Consider the following 19,540-nt stretch of genomic DNA (forward strand, 5'->3'; position numbering starts at 1 on the left):
GAGACGGGTCAGTTTTACCGATATTCACAATAAAAAGTAATACTCTTAGCATAAAAAGTAATATTTTTTCATTGATAACTCAAATAAGAGATTCGTCTCACAAAATACGACCCGTAAGACTATCTCACACAAGTTTTTGCCTGAAAGATAGTTTGAGAAATTAAAATACAAATGTTTATTTATCACACACAATATACCAATCAATTTACAAAAATCAAACGAGGAGCAATTCAATGTAAGATCATATTACTAGCGTCAATTCATTCATCAATTTTATGATATATATATATATATTATATTTGAGTTATTCATAAAAAAAAAAATATTATTTTTTATTCATAAATATATGTAAAATCTCACGACTAACAGTACCTAAGATCCTCTAAAAAAAATACTTTTTTAATTCGATAAGTAAATAATATTTCCCATGTACATATATTTTAATCTGTATGAGGTCATATGATAAAATGTTTACCTGACATTCCGATTTAGGTTGGATGACATATTCGGTAGGACAAAATATTTCAACCGAAGCCGACCCAATATTATATAATCTTTTGTTTGTAATGTAGCGATGAGCAACTTACATTTAATTTGAGCTGATGACTGATATTCCATTAAAATGAAACTTCACCACGTTGAATTCAACACCAACTCCATTATAAGTGTGAGTTCGTTTCACGTAAATGATTACAATAATTCAAATTTAACATGGACTAAAAAATTGTGTTGGTACAATATTTTTTTGTTATTATTATAATCATTGATATATATATATAATAACTTTTGGAGTTAAATCAGTTAATATCTAAATTATTTAGAAGTTATATCACCCTTAAATTTTTTTAGGGATAACCTTTTATTAGATTATTTTGTAATTAATTATAATGATTTTTTTTCCTTTTAATTATTTTACTTAGTTTAGTGAGCAATTATTTTGTGGATTATCATGGGTCGGAATAATCAATGTAGTAGGGATATGTTGGATATTTTAAATTTTCACATTTTGTTTATTTTAGCGTATAATTATTGTGTAGACGGTATAAATGACACATTAGACTGTTCATAATGTTTTTAAATTTGTGATACTATAAAAATTAAATTCTAATCGTCATAAAAAAGGAATTTAGACCCAAAAAAAAAATTGTGCACAACATTGAATTAACAAAACAACTAATCAATCACTCATCAAATGAATCATATGAAAATACCAGAATTATCAACAGAAGATGCATCAAAGATATCTTCCTTTGATCCCCCTGTAACAATTCATGAGAATTTTCTTTGAAAATGTACCAACGCTACAAAATTTGATGACAAGAAATGAAAATTCCGGCGAACCCCTTTCCGTAACAATCACAATCCAATTTTCTTTTTATCACAGGCGTTTGTATTAATGAAAATGACACTGGCTTCAACAGGGCTTACGGTACTTGAATCCAACGGTATTTAGTAGTTCAATTCTGATTTCTCTGCCAATTCGTTTTCGGGAAAAGAATCGCATGCCTACGTATAAGACTGGTTGACACCACGTTTCTATTTATACATCTTCACAGGCTTCTCAGATGAAGGAGGTGTCCTGCAAGAATAGGTGACCTCGAATATTAGTTTCTCAGATGTACCAACAGACCGGGTTTTTATATGAAACTGGCCTGGAAAAAAGATCATAAGTAGGTAATTTTTGAATCGTGTAATTTGGGTCACATGTATATTATCGTTATATAGAGGAGAGATGGGTTTCAATTTATAATTGTGTTCTATTTACAGTCAACTGAGCTCTTAAATTGCACGTCTACTCTTCAAGATAGAGGCCAGGTGGATTTTAACATCTTCTATAATATCGCACTCTTGAATTTGGAGGGCAGATGGACTTTAACCTCCAGTGTACTCCTATTTTTCATAAGTTTATAATCTGTTGCAGGCAGGTCATAGAGTATCTTATAATTCAAGAAATATAAGGACATTGTCGGTTTCGCACTGTTCATATGCAAAAGCTCTTGATCCCATGGCTTCTAATACAACTGTACAAGGGTGACAAAAATCTCATGTAGCTGACCACAAACGCTTCTTCAAAGGCCTACAAACCTCATTCTTGGGTTTTATGTAATCTCTGGTCAGTATGAGCTCATCTAAGAGGAATGAGAATTATTGGCTTACTAAAAACTGATCTCGGTTAACAGTCTAGAAGTAACCAAATATATATATATATCGGGTATCCAGTTTCGTTTCATTAAAAGGTAAAATGACTTGTGCATGGATTAATGATTTGAATTGGAGAAAGGATTTGAAAGATAATTTCAAATGTCACCTATGTTGGGTGTAGTTAAAATACACTACAATTACTATTGAAAGTGCATAATTTGATATAGATTGGATTTGAAATTCACTTTTTTTTTTTGTCATCCGAGCAAGTCAAATAATTTGAAATCCATATTCTCAAATCTATCATTCCAAGCACAATCTAAAACATTTTCTAGCAATATTTTTACATGGTGATAAACAATGAACAACAAAAGTAAAAGACTACAATTCAAGAATATATGGCCAGAATAATGATACCTGATTTTTCACCAGAGGTAAGTGCTCCAACCCAAGATGCCGCTCACAATAAACACTGCTGCCACAATTCTGTACGATCCAAACATGAAATGTTGTTGTTAACCTATGATGTAGATGCATCAGCAAGTCTCTTTAATAATGTACAACACCGAGAGAGAGCAACAGTGAGAAAGACCTGGAAACGACTGAACAAAATGTCTGAATCCTGGAGGTATTCTGCCCGACCATCAGACACAAAAGCAAATTTCCACTGCCAAAAACATGCAAATGGAGAGAAAGTGAGAGTGTAGCAACTGGAGGAAAAGAGAGAGTAACAAGTGTACTCACTCAATGCCAGGTAAAAAATCCACTTGTAGAATTAAGACTAGGTTTGAGCCTAGTATACCTTAGATAATTCATCATCTGGTACATTTAACTTCTTCTGTACACGAATTTTGACATGAGATAAAACTTCATTCTCGTGAATGACCAACAAAAATGGCACACCAAAGTTATGGATTTGCTGTTAGAAAAAAAGTTCAATGTTATTGTAATTGAAAAGATTAAGTGGAACAAGTACAATTCCATGGATTGTACTCTAAAATGTGTTTATATTGATCCGCTTCAAACTGAGTTAGGACAAATTTCACCATTTGTTTCTCAATTTCCACAGATTTGAAGTGGTATACACGAATCAAGCAATCAAGTGGACCGAGACTTTTCTCTTCTTCACAAATCTGCAACAAGAAATTTCAATGTGGGACTTGTTGACAATGAAGATGAAGCCAATTTAAAAGCAAGTAACTTTTATGGCCTATAAAAGATTCCAATTATTTGCTGCATGCACAACCTAAAAAATGAAAACACTTATGAGCACTTCATGCAAACTCACACACACAGAAGGGGAGCAAGAGAGAGAACCTCCTCTGCTCGTAATGTCCCATAATTGTCATTTATGCTCTCTATGCTTTCATTGACTGCAAAGATCTGCAAAAATGATGTTACAGCAAATTTAACTTAAGATCGCATGGTTAGATATACGACTTTCCCGAGAAACAAAACAAAGAACAAGAATATTAATGGAAACTGAAAAGGCAAAAAAACAAATTAAGAAGATTTAACATCCCACTCCCTCCACCAGCGAGAGCTCTAAAATGAAGTAATTTTAGCCACAAGATACAATGACTAGAAGTGATGTAAGAACAGACAGCCATAAGAAAACCTCTAGCATCTTTCTGGGTCAGTGGTTCCTGTCATCTGATATGTGTAGGACATATACAAGCTCTAGACACTTCAAACCAGGCAGGAATTCAGATGCTTTTGCAGGATTGAGTTTTTAAAAGGATGGGGAAATAGGGAACATGTGACTCAAACATGGATAAAACCAGGGAACAATTCCTCAACAAGACATAGTTGCCTGGACAGTTACAGGTTACAAAAGTTATCAGGAATATCATGTTTGTCTTGTCCTACATTTGCAAATTTTCTTGTGACCTTGTAACACACCAATCCAATTTTACATTGTACTTCTCAACTTTTTACAATGTTTGTAGGTCCATGCTTTATACATATACTCGATTGAGTTCAACCACTTAAGTTGAATTGGTACGAAGATGACTTTCCTGCTGTGTTTTGATCTTAGCATATAAACAGGAAGAACAAATACACAGAAATGAATCGAGAGGAAGACCTTGTAGATCTTGTGCATGAACACTTCTATCAATCTTAGCTCTGCATTTGGATGAGATAACTCAACCTGCTCCATATCATGCCAGAAAAATCAAATGAAGATATGTTTAAGAGTACACAATAATGAGTTGATCCAACAAAGGACAAAAAGTAAACATTCAAAATATTTGAAAGATATGTCCCCCACCCCCCACCACACACACACACACACATACATATATGTATGTATGTACTATGTATGTGTGTGTGTGTGTATGTGCCGCTAGGGTATACTTTTCTCTGTGTTAATGATCTTAACTACAGTCCCAAGGCTTACCGTCATCCTAAGACAATGAAGAATATCACCCACAGTGCTTTCCTTTGGCAGTCTCAAACTGTTAATATCCATCTAGATATGAAAAAGGGAGATGGTCTTCATTAAACATAAAATAAAAAAATGAGTTGGTTTTGTGCATGAGTGCATTTGACATGCGTATGCAACCAGAGTCCAATTCATACTCACGTCGTTGTTCGCTGCATGAAAGAAAGCTATTTTAAGAGTTCTTAGACCTTGTAATTCTGGCATATACATATCCAATATTTCATAATACAATATATCAGAAATCTGCAAAAAAGAACGGTCTTTGTCAATGTTTCAAGGCCCTTACCAAATTTACTCTGACCATCAGGATAGTGTGTCACTTACGTGATTGTCATTGAGCAGCATCTCTAACAAGTTATCAACTCCACGATACTTTACGTGATAAGGTTTTGGCAGCTGAGTGGAAAGATCTTGTGATGTAAGCCGGATTTTGGATGGATCATTTACTCCAAGACGCTGAGCTACGCTTCCTACAACTTCATCATATGTATCAAGCCTTGATCTACAAGTTCAATTAATGTAAACGGCGCACAGAAAATACCCACATTAGCATGACCTTTGAAGGTGAAAAAAAAAAATAGCATGTGCTATTACACGAAGTTTCTTAAAAAAGGCTTACAGTTGCAAGCTGAATTTATTGTCCTTTGGCTTATTTAGGGACCTAAAATGAACAACCTGACAAACATTAAATTCAGAAAATCAAACATATGATTAAAATAAGAAGTTGCCGAATAATAACATAAATATACAGTTGTTTTAGTTGTCACAAAAATAATTTCACCCATTTCTCACACGACAAATAAAGTTTCAGAAGTTACGAGAGAAACTATTTCCGGTGAAATTGAACCAGTGCTGATGAAAATAAAAAAAATGATGTCAAGACAAAACTTGAGGCAAGATAAACGCCAGGAAATTGCAAGAGTAATGCCAGAAAAGTTTTGAGAACATGACCTATTTAAACACTACAGTACACTAAAGATACTGAAACTGTTTAAGTGGTACTACGAACACCTCGTATAAGCATTAAGCAGATGATGTCTTGGACCATTAAATAATGAAAGTATTGGGTCTAATTAGAACTGAGAAGAACATCCTTTTTTTCTGCTTCGTTTAGATTTTCGCTACTTCAATTTTAACCATATTAGTCAGTTGCTTTATATGAGACTTTGTTACAACTAAGAGACACAAGGAAACAATGTTTTTTCTCCAAGATGCAAAAACAATTAAATGCCTTGAAATAGTGTGATAGTCTTGCAGTATAGGAGAGAAAGCTACAAAGTCATAAGATTCCCCTTGTCCAGATTATCAATGGATCATCTGAAATAAGTCATTCATAAAATTTGTTGGATAATATAATTAATGGAGAGAGGGTATTAAAAAATCTGAAGAACTCCTAGTTCTAGATGTTCGCAATTCACACAATTTCACGAGCAGTTGAAAAGTAACTACATGCCAAAAAAGGTGAATGGTAAACCTGAGCCAAAATCCTTCAGTCTTACGCCTACCAAAAACAAAAAAGAAAATTAAACCCTCTTTACCATCAAATACGAATAAGCAAATCTAATAGAAAGTAACGAATTTGATCACTTGAAACATATAAAACTACATGAAGCTAAAGTAGAGCCCTGCAAAAGATGTGAAACAAAGGTCACCCAATGTCCTTTGGAAAGTACTTGGAGATTATGCTGGAGCTCCAAAAATGTTGGAACATCTGGACATTGAATTAGCTGACAAGTTTCGACAGAAATAGACTTTTGAAAGCAAACAATGTCCCCATCCACAAGCTGCAATATAAGGCAGACAAAAGCCATTGAAACAATGTCTCTAACATGAAACAATGTCTCTAACAAAAAGTGAACACGAGGACATGATTTCAAATTACCTGGGAAGCTTTAAATGTAAGTTTCATGTTGATGCATTCACAGATGACAGTAGGTTCAAACTTTATTTCCTGAAAGAACAAAAAAATGGTCATGGAAGGGTTTTGGTTTGTAATATTCATATTTGACTGGGGCAAAGTAGTTTAATTTCACAAAACACTAAAAAAAATGTGCTAGTATCCATTAGGGAAGGATTTATATGAACTAAAAGCCAACAGATAAAATACTGTGGTTCCAGCGGTCTGATCTCCCAACCTTGCTACCTAGATCCATCACCACCTTTACGGGAATGATAGGGGAAACCAGCTTAATATAGAAGATTCGGAAAGGACAAAATGGTCATCTTTGACGCAGAAAACAAAAACTGGGGCACAGTAACTGTTATCTAATACATAAACTGTAACATATATAATTGCAAATATAGGGACCAAAAAGACTGTCCTTCCCATTAAAAAAAGCATAGAGCAATGAAACAAACCTTAAATAGTTTGATCTCTTCATCAGGAGCATAGCCTGCCATTTTATTTAGCTCAGTCAGGATATCTGCTGGTGTGCCAATGCCCTTCACATAAAGTCTTCCAGCATATCTGGCATAAAATACAAGATGTTGTTTCCATACAAGCTGCCTTCGGTTATTTTTATATATTTCTTTGAAACTTTAAAATATTTTTCTTGATATATATTGTACCATGAAAAAAGGCTAATCAGAAGAATAAAAATACCTTAGGTCTTCAGTTTCTGGATCATAAAGCTTGAAGAATAGCAAAATGTCATCTTCGGTCTTATTAGGGAGAGGGATTTGCCTCAAGTCCTAAATTACAAGTAGAAGCTCATTAATATTAGTGATGACAAAAATAATTTTTGCTGTTTGTTTTGATTCTTAGTTACCTGTCCAAGATCTAAGAATAAGTTCAGCTCAGCTGTCTTAACCTCACATGATAATACTTCCATCAACTGTTCAATCTACAACGACGTAAAAAATTTAAATGAAAAATGATTGCTAAACTAGGACATTTGGCTGACATTATATTGAAACTGTTTATATACTTTTAGTGATATAATACAATATTAGGCTTTTGTAATCATCTTGTTGTCTGGCCATAGTTTGCAGAGAGAGTTCAAATGCCCCATGTGTTAGCCTTGGGAATCTTTGCATTTATAAACTTCAAATGTGCTGACAATTTTATAGAAATTTGGAATTATCAAATAGGAGGGACCTGAACTAAGTCTTTGATGGACATAACATAAATAACAATCGGAACATTGATTTAGTTTAAACAAATTACAATAATTATATTGACATCACAAGAATCATCAGGATCAGTAGTCTTGTGTCCTCAAGAAACCACCACATGGAAAAGATGAGTTTAACCACTTTGTACAAGTTGAGTGGAGTTTGGTATCATATTACCAACTATACAAACCGAAACAGCATCAAATATCAATATTATTTCGCACCATTCATTATCTTTTAAAGGACTACGCATTTCAAGGTTTCCTTGGATAGGGAAGTAAACTATCGTCAAAGTGGACTACTAACTTTAAGCACACAATGATTCAATCTCAAAAGTTTCTTGAATTAAGTCAACAGATATAGTAACAAGTCTTTTATAGCAGTATGCAGGTTAAAATTAGATGATGCAAATGTGTTATGGATATATTATCGTGATTTATAATTAGTAAAAAAATAGTTCCTAAAAAGAAAAAAAAAATACTGCTGAGAGAAAAGGGGCTATGACAACACCAAATGTGGTTTTGCTGTAGAGCAAGGGACTCATATCACGTGCAGAATAAATAAATTAAATGATATTATGTTCCATGACAAGTCAGTCACGTGTCTTAGGCATGGCAAATTGAAGTGCCAAGATTTAAAGGCTTTAGAATACTAAAGTATTTTCATTAAAAAGATTATATAATACACAAAGATCACAATATTTGTAAAGCAGTAATGGTTATGTATGCTAAAAAAGTGATATGGGCCGTGAAAAGCTGCTATGGGTGATTGTGGCAGTTTTTGAACACAAATATCTCTATATATATATACATGCAAAGTGTGGATAGCAAGTGGATATGAACTGACATAATATCCCTTTAAATTGTTGTCCACTCCTTCCTAAGGATGTCAAAATCAGACACGACCCACCAACCCTGACACGATTCAACCAGAAAAAGTCAAATTTGTTTAAGAGGTTTTCGGGTTCGGGTCAGATCGGGTTGGACCCGATATTTGATTTAGTAAATTTATTTTATTTTTCTACGATTATACTTTCAAATTTAAATCGTATATATGATAGAGATTTTGTTATTATGTGTTTAAATTAAAATATTATTATTATCATTTTTAAATTTTCTTTAAAAAATTAAAAAAAATTAAAATCGGGTTGATCGGGTTGATTCGTGTTCATGTTCGGGTTGAGAGTTTTCGGGTTGTCTCGGGTTTGGGTTGGGTTCGGATTGAACAATTTTTGAATAGTACTATTGTTCAACCCGACCCGACCCAATTCACCCACCCGAGTTGACACTCTTACTCCTTCCTAAGAGCAAGGACGATAAGGTCATTCGAAGTATTAAAGAATTATTTTATCTCTTTTAACCCTCTTTAACAGCCCATCTTCATTACTAGCTCGTAACTCCCTATTTTTCAATGCTAATTTCATTTTAGGATAACAAAATTATAATCTTAAATAAATTATACATGCTAATTAGTAATTAATAATTGTTAATAATTTACTATCACTAATAATGATAATAATAAAAAATAATGATAATAAAGAATGTTATAAAATGTATTAAGTGTCAAACAATAATTATAGATTCTAATAGAGGACAATATCTCTTAAAAAGATGAGATTATATCTAATAAAAATTAAAAATAGACCATAAAAACTATCTCACCATTAACTAGCTCCTATATACCTCCTCATTCTTCCATGTGATAGGAAACTTGGTTTTGGTACTGTTGAATAATGAAGAAGAAAATATGGGCAAGAAATTATGGTTCCATATTTCTGTTGGTAAAAGATGAGTAATTGAAGAGAAAAAAGTAACTTATGGAATGATTATATTCTAAATGTAAATGATTGTGCTCCATTCTAATTCATTCTAATTTAGGATAAATTTCTAATTTACAAAAATATGAGAATCCTAAAATGTTGACACTCTCCCTCAAGTTAGTGGAAAGATATCAATCATGTTCAACTTGCTTGACATTGTCTCAAACTTTTGATGAAAATATCTGCGAGTTGTTTCAAGTTAGAAACAAAAAGTGCATATTACTCCTTCAAGTTTCTCTATTATAAAACGTCCACCAACTTCAAGTTGTTTTGCCCTTATCATGCAACACAGGATTGTGAGCAATACTAATAGCAAATTTGTTGTCACAGTATAATCTTATGAGAACATTAACTGTCTGTCTAAGTTCCACTAGAACTCTTTTTAGTCACAATCCTTCACACAATCCTTGGGCCATTCATCGAAATTCAGCTTCTACACTACTTTTGGAAACAACACTTTGCTTTTTGCTTCTTCAAGTAACTAAGACTTCCCATACAAGTATACAATAACCAGAAGTGGATCTCCTTTTGGTGACCGATCCAGCCCAATCATCATTTGCATAGACTTCATATAACTCTACTCTCATACTTTTGAAGAACAAGCCTTTTCGTGGAGTGGCCTTTAGATACCACAAAATACGAAATACAGCTCAAGATGTTCCTTACAGGAATGCATGAATAGGAATCGAGTTACATTTATATCTAACGTGTATTCATACGACGCACATGCTTCTTGTTAGTAATGAAAAAGTGGGAAAGGAAGGAGAAGAGAGGAAAAATCTGACTTGCTAGGTCACACTAATAAAGCAAACAGCAGCAACACATTTTGCAACGTGTGTACATATCAAGAATTGAAAACTCAAATGACAACCTAGAACAACTTCTTTATAATGCAACATGAGGAATATAAATTTGGGAAAAGACTATCAGCACAAACATAAATCCTTTTGCAGACATGGACAACACCATAATGCAAGAAGCCAGTTATATACGGTACCTTTAAGAAGATTTTAATTTGTGCAGAAGGCGAGTTATCAAAATCAGAATAAATGAGAAATGTTTACAGTTTTTGTTTCCTCCAGGTGTGTCAATGGCTGGGCAGGACGATATGTGCCGTTCTCGCGCTTTGTCCACAGCCAAAACCTCTGTAACTGAACTGGAACACCAAATTCTTTTGCAACCTCCTCCTGCAGTAAGTAGCCTTCACAATTAGCTGATAAAACTATAACTAAAATTATTATTCCAAATTCAATTTAACTTTTGGTCAAATAGTACTAAATAATTTTTCTATTACTAGTGTGAATCTACTTGATAAAAAAACATGACTACACTTACAAAATATAAAAAAATAATGAAACATAGACATGTCTATTAAAAATAAAAATACAATAAATATAAAAGCAAATATAGCATAGAACAAGAAAAAAAGGAGTTAAACCAGCTACTAATAATTGTCAGATTTGATTTCAAACAATCAGATTTTAGAAATGGCTTGTAACCAAGTGTGTGAAAAACACAGGTATACTAAAGCATGACTAAATCATTTCCCTTCTCTTTTCTTCTTTAGTTACTATATAAAGCTTTTGGGCCCACCTGGTTAAGGTGTAAAGAACCAACATATTTTCTTTAATTTACTTCAAGAACAATCAATGTTCGTTAGCACATGGGAATCATCAAAATGCTTTCTCTGTTCTATTCAATAAAGATCTAACTTCTGTTGAACTTCAGTTTCCAATTTGAAACAACAGTACACTTTGAAGCGGTGATTCCCTTGCCAACAGACTACCTATATATAATTTACAGAAGTTTAAGTTACGAGAGATCGTGTTTAACTCCTAATAAGTTCAGAAAGTTCAAGGTGGAAGATATGGAATCTATACCTGCAATCTAAACATATCTCCACACATATATAATAGAAAAACGCCAGCTTCTGACAAAGTTATACAATTAACAACATTCCGGCCGGAAAAAAATTCATTTTTGTTGAATTAAGTATTGACTTCTCACAAAAAAATTGAGTCTAAACTATGAAATCAGAAAATTAATAAGGCTTATATCCCTCACTACTCACATTATGTACCAATAATTAAAACTGAATTTAAATGCAAAGGAAATGAGGAAAATTTGAAAATTTGAGTTTAACAAGTTTACATACATTAAAAACGCTAAATGGCGTCGACTTCAGAACACGAAAACCTTTGACTTTGTCATGATCCACTAAATCAAAAAATACAGTTCTTCCAATCTGCTCAGCAAAATCATCATCACTTGTGACCTGAAAGCATCATGTCAATTGCCCATAATCAGAATACAAATTAAAATGGATTAAAAAAGTGAAAGTTTGTTAAGTACCAGATTTATTGAAATGAATTACCTTTACAATAGTGTACAGATGTGCATTTTCTTCTTCTTTCTTCTGTTGTTCAGTTTTTTCTTGTTCTCTCTTCAACCTTTTATCTTGTTTTTCTTTCTTGTGTTCGTTTTTTTCTTGTTCTCTCTTCAACCTTTCATCTTCTTTTTCTTTCTTCTGTTGTTCTTTTTTTTCCAGTTCTCTCTTCAACCTCTCCTGCGCGATATCACATCCAAGTAAGCCAAACACAATTAACCAAATTAATAAGCTGATGTTGGTAGCTTCTTGTTCTCTCTTCAATCTTTCCTATTTGATATCAAATCCAAGTAAGGCCAGACACAAAACTAAGATGAAAGAAGCAATTAGGATAATATTGATAGCTAACCCTCAGATGCTCAGCAACGTCCTTCTCATCAACGCTACACATTATTTTATCCTTGTCGCTTTCACGTACATACACCAGCATATAAGCATTTGAATTCTTCGTAAACTTAAAAGGGACTTTTAAGGCATTAATAATGCCTGGGGTAATCTGCATCAAGTGCTGAGAAGAAATTACCTAACAAGAAAATGAACACGCAAAACAAAGTAATCTATTCAGAAAGGAAAAACCGGTAAATAAACATACTTCTTCTTCACCACCATACAGCCCTTCTAAAGCCTTTCTCATGTCTTCTTTTGTCACATGCTCATCATCAAATCTATACCTACAAGTCATTCAGAATCATTCACATCCTGAAGTCTACAATGTAACAGTTATAGTTTCTGCAAACAATTTTACTGTGTCAGGAAAACGTCATTTGCTGCGGGGCATGTAAAATATCAGGTTAGGTCATAATTGGGCTGCTGACCAAGTAATTTGTCTCGACGATCAGCTTTGCAAAATTGAATAAAAACAACCACTATTAATGTATCTGCGTTTGTTAATTAACCAGAAATTGTGACAGACAATTCAAACATATCTGCGATATGCCAAATCACGTGTCAAAAATACAACTCCGAGAAAATCCCAATTTTGAATAGAAAGAAAATTTGAGGGAAAAAATACATTCCGCAACGAATGAATTGCAGCTCACTGGACTTTCCTGTAGAGAATAGACATTAAATTGAACTTGATGATCAATGAGTTCCATCATTAGAAATTATAAGCATTTGATTTCACTGCTAGAGGAACCTCCTAATGTTACAGCCCTTTGTCATGGTTCTTGTTATGGGATGATTATTTGGATAATCGTTGAGATCGGTAATGCTTCCTCCGTGTGAGAATTACTGCCTGTCCGAAATATATAGACTGAAGTCTATTTATCTTGCACTTGCGTAAACTCGTGGCTCATCACACCTATGAACCTATATCTGTCTTCTTACGGTCTGTTAGGTAGCAGCTGTTGGTACATTGGTAAAATGGTTCTACAGCGGATAAAATCTCTCACAAAACTTGTGCACTTCAATTTTAAGTAAATGCACACTAAAGGCCATATGAAGTGGTTCTTGATCATCATAGCTTCTTATTCAGCTATGAGGGTGGTAAAATACAGAACATAGAATAGAAGGTCAAACTTCACAGAGTGCTTATAACATAGTCAATAGGTGCAACAATCATACGTATACAGCTGCGAATTCACGTAGTGTTAGTACTAGATAATTTAACTCTTTAAAGGAGTTTGTGGTGTCATTACATGTTAATTATTTTATTATGCCAGCTAACTCAAAAGTTTAAGATGTTTTAGTTTTCTCAAGAGTTTTTATGTTACTTAACCCCATCAAATTAAAAAACATGGACATAATTCAGCAGGAAGAGACAAAAAAGGGAAAAATGAAAATAAAGAAACATTTAAAAAAGTGGGATTTCAAAATGGATGATACAGATTATTAGTTTACATAAGCTGCTTTTGAAATTCTAAGCCAACTATCCCAATGTAACAGGATAAGAACACACAGGACAGGACAAGAACACATAGACAGGACCAAAATGAGAGGAAGAAGATCCTCAACAATAAACTGGAATGGCAAGACACCTCTAACAATACATTAGATACATGCCAAACAAAAAAAGTAACAATCATTTACACTGGCATGTGAACGACATTCAGCAATTATATTAGTGAAGCAAACAATTCATAGGCTTAAGACAAGCTGTTAAGCTAACACGATATAATGATGTGCATATAATTGTTGTATTACAGATTCTGGCACAAAATACATACCACTGACTAGAAAGAGCTGGCCTTATAAAAGCATAATAGTGCCCACCATGCACATCACCTCTGTGGACCAATACACTGATAACAATCAAAATTGTCAGAACAAAAATGGAATTTTAAGATTTTTCTGCTGGGAATTAGAAAAATTCAAGCTACGGTCTAGGAAGCCTTAGATACAACCATAAACAACATGTTGAATTTATATGCAAAATGTTGATTCTAAGTATAAGAAACACTGAAAAACTCGAAGCCACATATTTACAGCTTTCAACGATCTCCACAGCCATATTTTGGCTAGTTGAAAATTAAATTTCAAACAACCCTTAGTTTTGAAACAAGCCATTAATATGTGGCTTGAATGATGAAAACTAAAATCAAACCAAATTAATCCCGTACAGTATTGAAGGCCAGATTACAGCATAATTTGCTATCCTGACGTTATAATCAGAATATAATTCTACTAGGATCAAAAGAAAATCCTTCAGTTTTTACACAAGTACAGATGGGAAATAAGTGTGCAAGGACCTCCAGCCAGGGGAAACATGAATCATGTAGGAATAAAAAACCATTGACCATTTGTTTTGAAACAAAATGGTCACATGGATCAAAATTTTCCTTGAACAGGTCTTTCATTTTTTTCCTACTTCCTGATTAAGTGCTTTTACATTCTAAACATTGAACTAACTGAAGAAGCATTCATTTCTTCAGCACTCACCAAAGTCCCACTTACAACCATCCAAATTTGATATCCTCCTAGAGATTGAACTAAAGTGATTTCAAAAATTGCATGTGCTTTGCCAAAAAAAACGATGAATAGATGGTATAAACCATTTCATTATCTAACCTGTAAAGTGTGTAAAGGTTGCGTACGCTTTTTTCAGCCTCAGGAGATAAGTATTTATAGTTTTCTATGTCCAGATCAAGTTGAAGAGGGAATTCATAGCAGTCATTTATCTGCGCACCATCAGCATCGTGAAAAGATAACATACAAATAATAAAAAAAGGTACACAACATAACTTACCGATCAAAGAAAAACATACATAACTTATATGCAAGGAAAAATTAACATAAAGACTACATATACAAAACATAATAACTTCACCTTCACCATGATGTTCTGCACAAAATCATACTCAAACCGTTTTAAATGAAGTTGGAGAACTGGTGGAAAATCTCTAAATAAGACCCCCTTTTTAGCATCCTGAACATAAACCATAAGTCTATCGAGTGTTAAATGAAAACTCTAATTGTAAATCATTTTAGTGAGAATATAAATGATAAACAAGGATGCTAGCATCCAAACTAAAGAAAAACATAAGCATGAGGAGATCACAACTACTTTGAACAATGGTAATAAATATCGATAAAAGATATTCTGAAAAAAATAATTTACAAAATAAAGTTAAACATATCACCTGCAAACCATAATGTTCAGCATGATATTTATTTTCGCCTTCCAGATATTCAACAGCAACATATTTATCAAAGGAATCATATACATCATGACAACCCTTTACATCAAGCTGAAGATCTGCAACACAATGTAACATAATACGATCAGTATAATTATTAATACAAAAGAGGCAGATAAGGTGTTTAAGAAGATCCACTTCCAATACCATAAAATGACTCTATTCTGCAAGATCTGTAGTCAACATCGATGCATTCTATAATGTTCATGTGATGCCCTTCAAATAATTTTCGTATTTCTCCTTCCACAACAGTTCTCTGATCAACAGCATCACAATAATCAGTGAAGCACAACACAGATTGAGTAATTGACAGTGGTTATATTATATTTCTGAGGACCTCCATTCTTTTTTCAAGTTTCTCACAAAGAACTCTGTTAAATTCCTGAACATCACATTGTAAAAAGGCTTCGTTTGTGTCCCAACCAAAGGATTTGGTCAACTCCTTTGTTGAAACATTTTCATCACTGTATTGAAGCTTGTAAAATAAACTCTGAAGAGCCATAGGGATACTCGTGGATGGTTTATCATGAACAGTAGTTGGCATGTGATACACAACCTGGATGTACAAGCAACAGAAATATTACATTTATAATAGTTTTTCATATAAACAACTTATACAGATGTAGTAGTCCCTGGAAAGAGATCCTAACCTTTCTGAAATAGGGAATATGGTATAAAGTTTGCAGAAGAGAGTTCATATAACAAGTAGCCCCTTGGTTTTTTAGTCCTACGTAACCAGTTTCCTTCTTTGAGTCACAGAAGATGTAACCTATGGCTTCCTCGGCAGTGACCTCAGCTTCAACAACAATGGTATCATTGTAAAGATAACCTCTATTTGGATTATAAAGCTTACTGAGTGGCATAAAGGATTCAAAACCCCAATCTCGTACTCCAGCATTGAACTGTTGTGATGTACCTGCATGGACTCAACATATGACAATCAACGATATTCTGCAATATATTAATATTATAACATAAAAGAATAATTTAAAATTATCATCGTAAATGCATATTCTAATGTTAACAATATGTATTGTATATGAATCATAAAATGTTCAGATCAATAGAAAATGAAATATGTCATTTAGCAATACCAGAAAGTACTACATATATTTTTGGAAGTACTACAAACATTTACACTAGATTTGTATTCTGATTTGCAATCCAAGTAATCAACTCATAACGGCATAAGCAAAAGCCAAAGAATGAAACTAAATATTCCTCAGATTGCTACAAAAATATTTACCGGACAGAGAAAAAAATCTCAAAGTCCTCAAATCATGTGTATCTGACCCCACACGATCCGAAGAAATTCATTCAACCAGCTATGCTCTAATAGCATATCAAAATTTTCTGGATATTCGCCATTACTGGATCAGAAACAGGTATCAAATATCAGGATATCTGATTGGATCTGTTTTAGAGTTTTCCAAAGGAATTTATGATGTTTAGACAATCAAGTTATAGGAAATTTACATTATTTTTTCACTTATTCTAGATGCATTTTTACCATTTAAGAATTTTGAAACCAGTAGTACGAAAATTATGATCACCAAATGACTAAAGATGGGAAATTTCACTTTACAACTTTAGATTTTTAATATTCATTTTTTTACAATTTGAAATTATAAACTAAAAGTTAGATCAAATAGACTTGGTATTCAATCCTAAAAAAGGATATTTGATATGGGAATATTCTTTTTAACTGATCTCACATGAATCAAAAACTAAATTATCCAAGAAAGTTGAATAAGATAGCAAAAGTAGTTGTAAGCTCTTTCTCTTTTAAATTATGGAAAAACAACGGAAAATACTAGCTATGACTAACCATCAAACAGGAACAACATTGGCAAAATCATATATAGTGCTACGGACCATAAAATCAACTTAGTGTTGGAGCAGTATAGAAAAAGTTCATGTAAGAGCTGAATTAAAATAGTATATATATTTTATTCATACATACAAGAAATCGAGAATGTCATGTTGTAGCAGCAAACCTCCTAAAAGGTAACCAGCTTACACCAGTATTTATTAGCATGCAGTAGACATGACTACAGCATGGAGCCATACCAAATATCATGAATGAGATTAAATTTGAATTTCCATCAAAGAACACAAGAATCAAAACCATAATTTAATACTCAACCGGTGGAAGCACTTCAATCCTCTGACTATAACAGGATTTTACCTTTTCTGATGGAGTGTTTGTGATCAACTTGATTAACAATGGCGAAACTGAACTGAACGTATCTACTCCAGCGAGATGGTAAAATAGTAGAATCAGCAACAGCCAGATACACGGACAGATAATCAACTTTGTTGCCCCTCAAAAAAATAAGAATCCTCCTGACAATTACGAAAGGGAAAAATAGTTTATACAACTATGCTCGTAAGAAAATTTAAAAACCAGCATTTAATGTTCCCGGATTCGATCCAATTAAAAGTTACCATTTATAATCACCAACTTCAAAAGTTTCAGAGTAGAGCCTATTCACTTGCAACCTAGAAACATTTTCAATCCTCCAAGTGAACTTGGTTGTACAAGAATCCTTTGTTCGGTTTCCTGCTGCATTACCTGTTTCTTTGGGTGCTACAACAAATGAATAAAAAAAATAAAACAAAGATAAAACTGGAAAAAACTACGGGCCCTGTTTGTTCGGCCCTGTCGACCCAACTCAAATAAAATAAAAAAAAATTCATAACTACTTTTAATTTTCAAAAATTCTCCAGATATTCTTTTTAAAAGTTTCAGTCAAATCGATATAACGACTCACAGCAACTCTCAAAAATATACTTATGACATAATCACATATTTTTCTCTCTACCTTTTCAATCATTATTATATCGCAACTTTTTTTACATAATCAATATACAAAATCACCTCATCATATATCACGTCAACTTTATATTACCTTCAACAAAGAAAATTTCAAAAACTTTCGAATTGAATCAAGTTGAGTTAAGTTGAAAACGCAACAGACATCATGTACAGAATTTATTGGTGTTCATGAATCATGATGCGGCTCGCTAAAATTCATCACTTGCTAAGTTGTTGGTCATACAGATTATCAAGCTGAAAAGCTTACAATTCTGTTTACTAACCAAATTAGTGTCCAAACCAGATTGAACTGGTAGTCTGTTACTTAAAACTAAAACACATATATATCAACGTATACGTCTCCCTCTATCACATTACAGTACTCTAATTACGTCACCTCCATAGCAATTTCCAATTACGTCGCCAGCTTCCTCAGGCGTAGTCTCTTCCTCCAAACCAGATTCCGAAGACAATGAGTCCACATCTTCTAGCTGCCAAAACTAACACATATATCATAAAATTCGCACAATTCAGTTGAAACGGCCAATGCACACACATGAAGCGTGCTGTGTGTGCGAATCTATTTCATGCATGAATGAGGAGAGCAGTTTCTGCACCTTATCGTGCGGCGGAGAATACATGGCTGTCATTGCATGAAAATGCTGGTTCCCTAGCGCGTGAACTTGATCGAAACTGAAAAGAATTCGAGCGAATTTCCCCTGCACTTTGGCGGTGTTTATGGTTTGGAAAGAGAGGAGAGATGGGAGTTAGATTTAGAGGCGGTGGGAAATGAATATAAAGTTAAACTGTTTTAGACCTTTTTGACTGAAGATTTCGGTTAAAATCTCAACTGCCGAAGCAGTTTTCAGTCCACCTAAAGATTTCGGTTCAAAACTTAACTGCATGGCCAAAATTACACTATATTTGGAAGCAAAGAATTGAGAGAAAATGTGGAGATTTGGATTTGTAAATCTTGGTTTTAATCTTTTGCTTAGTTAGATTTAAAAAAATTAAATTGGATTTTAATAGAATTTGATTGGATTTCACCGTGAATAAACAAATATTCTAAAAATTGATCAAATTTGATGGGATTTGGATTTGAATAAACTTAAAAACATATTCATAACAAAAAAAAATTAATTATTATCCTTCTATCATATTTATACATCATAGTTTG

At 33.3% G+C, this 19,540-nt stretch overlaps 1 protein-coding gene across 2 annotated transcripts; it reads right to left on the reverse strand.

Moving 5' to 3' along the window:
* Positions 1-1,185: 1,185 nt before the first annotated feature.
* On the reverse strand, positions 1,186-19,148 carry LOC142553595 (ubiquitin C-terminal hydrolase 12-like). Of its 2 annotated transcripts, none has more exons than XM_075663956.1 (32): positions 18,981-19,148; positions 18,761-18,863; positions 17,994-18,135; positions 17,734-17,891; positions 16,196-16,461; positions 15,883-16,101; positions 15,693-15,801; positions 15,489-15,604; positions 15,176-15,274; positions 14,917-15,026; positions 14,076-14,150; positions 12,500-12,578; positions 12,257-12,403; positions 11,896-12,087; positions 11,677-11,796; positions 10,586-10,708; positions 7,357-7,431; positions 7,191-7,279; positions 6,947-7,055; positions 6,471-6,539; positions 6,262-6,372; positions 5,208-5,263; positions 4,913-5,090; positions 4,730-4,831; positions 4,544-4,615; positions 4,229-4,294; positions 3,460-3,525; positions 3,189-3,275; positions 2,945-3,061; positions 2,735-2,809; positions 2,559-2,628; positions 1,186-1,576 (listed from the first exon to the last, which is right to left on the reverse strand). In XM_075663956.1, the coding sequence occupies exons 1-32, from the start codon at positions 19,011-19,013 to the stop codon at positions 1,551-1,553; spliced, it is 3,459 nt and encodes a 1,152-aa protein (XP_075520071.1). In that variant the 5' UTR covers positions 19,014-19,148; the 3' UTR covers positions 1,186-1,550. The 2 variants fall into 2 exon arrangements, with proteins under 2 accessions (XP_075520071.1, XP_075520070.1); XM_075663955.1 differs by having other exon boundaries at positions 12,257-12,415.
* Positions 19,149-19,540: the final 392 nt, after the last annotated feature.

This window comes from Primulina tabacum, chromosome 8 (assembly GCF_025594145.1).
Source record: "Primulina tabacum isolate GXHZ01 chromosome 8, ASM2559414v2, whole genome shotgun sequence".
NCBI classification, from domain to species: domain Eukaryota; kingdom Viridiplantae; phylum Streptophyta; class Magnoliopsida; order Lamiales; family Gesneriaceae; genus Primulina; species Primulina tabacum.

Bases quoted from the DNA above. Each gene is read 5' to 3' on its own strand.
- LOC142553595 (XM_075663955.1), bottom strand. From the start codon at position 19,013: ATGACAGCCATGTATTCTCCGCCGCACGATAAG. The intron at 4,295-4,543 runs GTAAGCCTTGGG...GATATGGAGCAG, and splicing joins TTCATTGTCTTAGGATGACG to GTTGAGTTATCTCATCCAAA. The intron at 1,577-2,558 runs TATCATTATTCT...TTCTTGCAGGAC, and splicing joins ACCTCTGGTGAAAAATCAGG to ACCTCCTTCATCTGAGAAGC.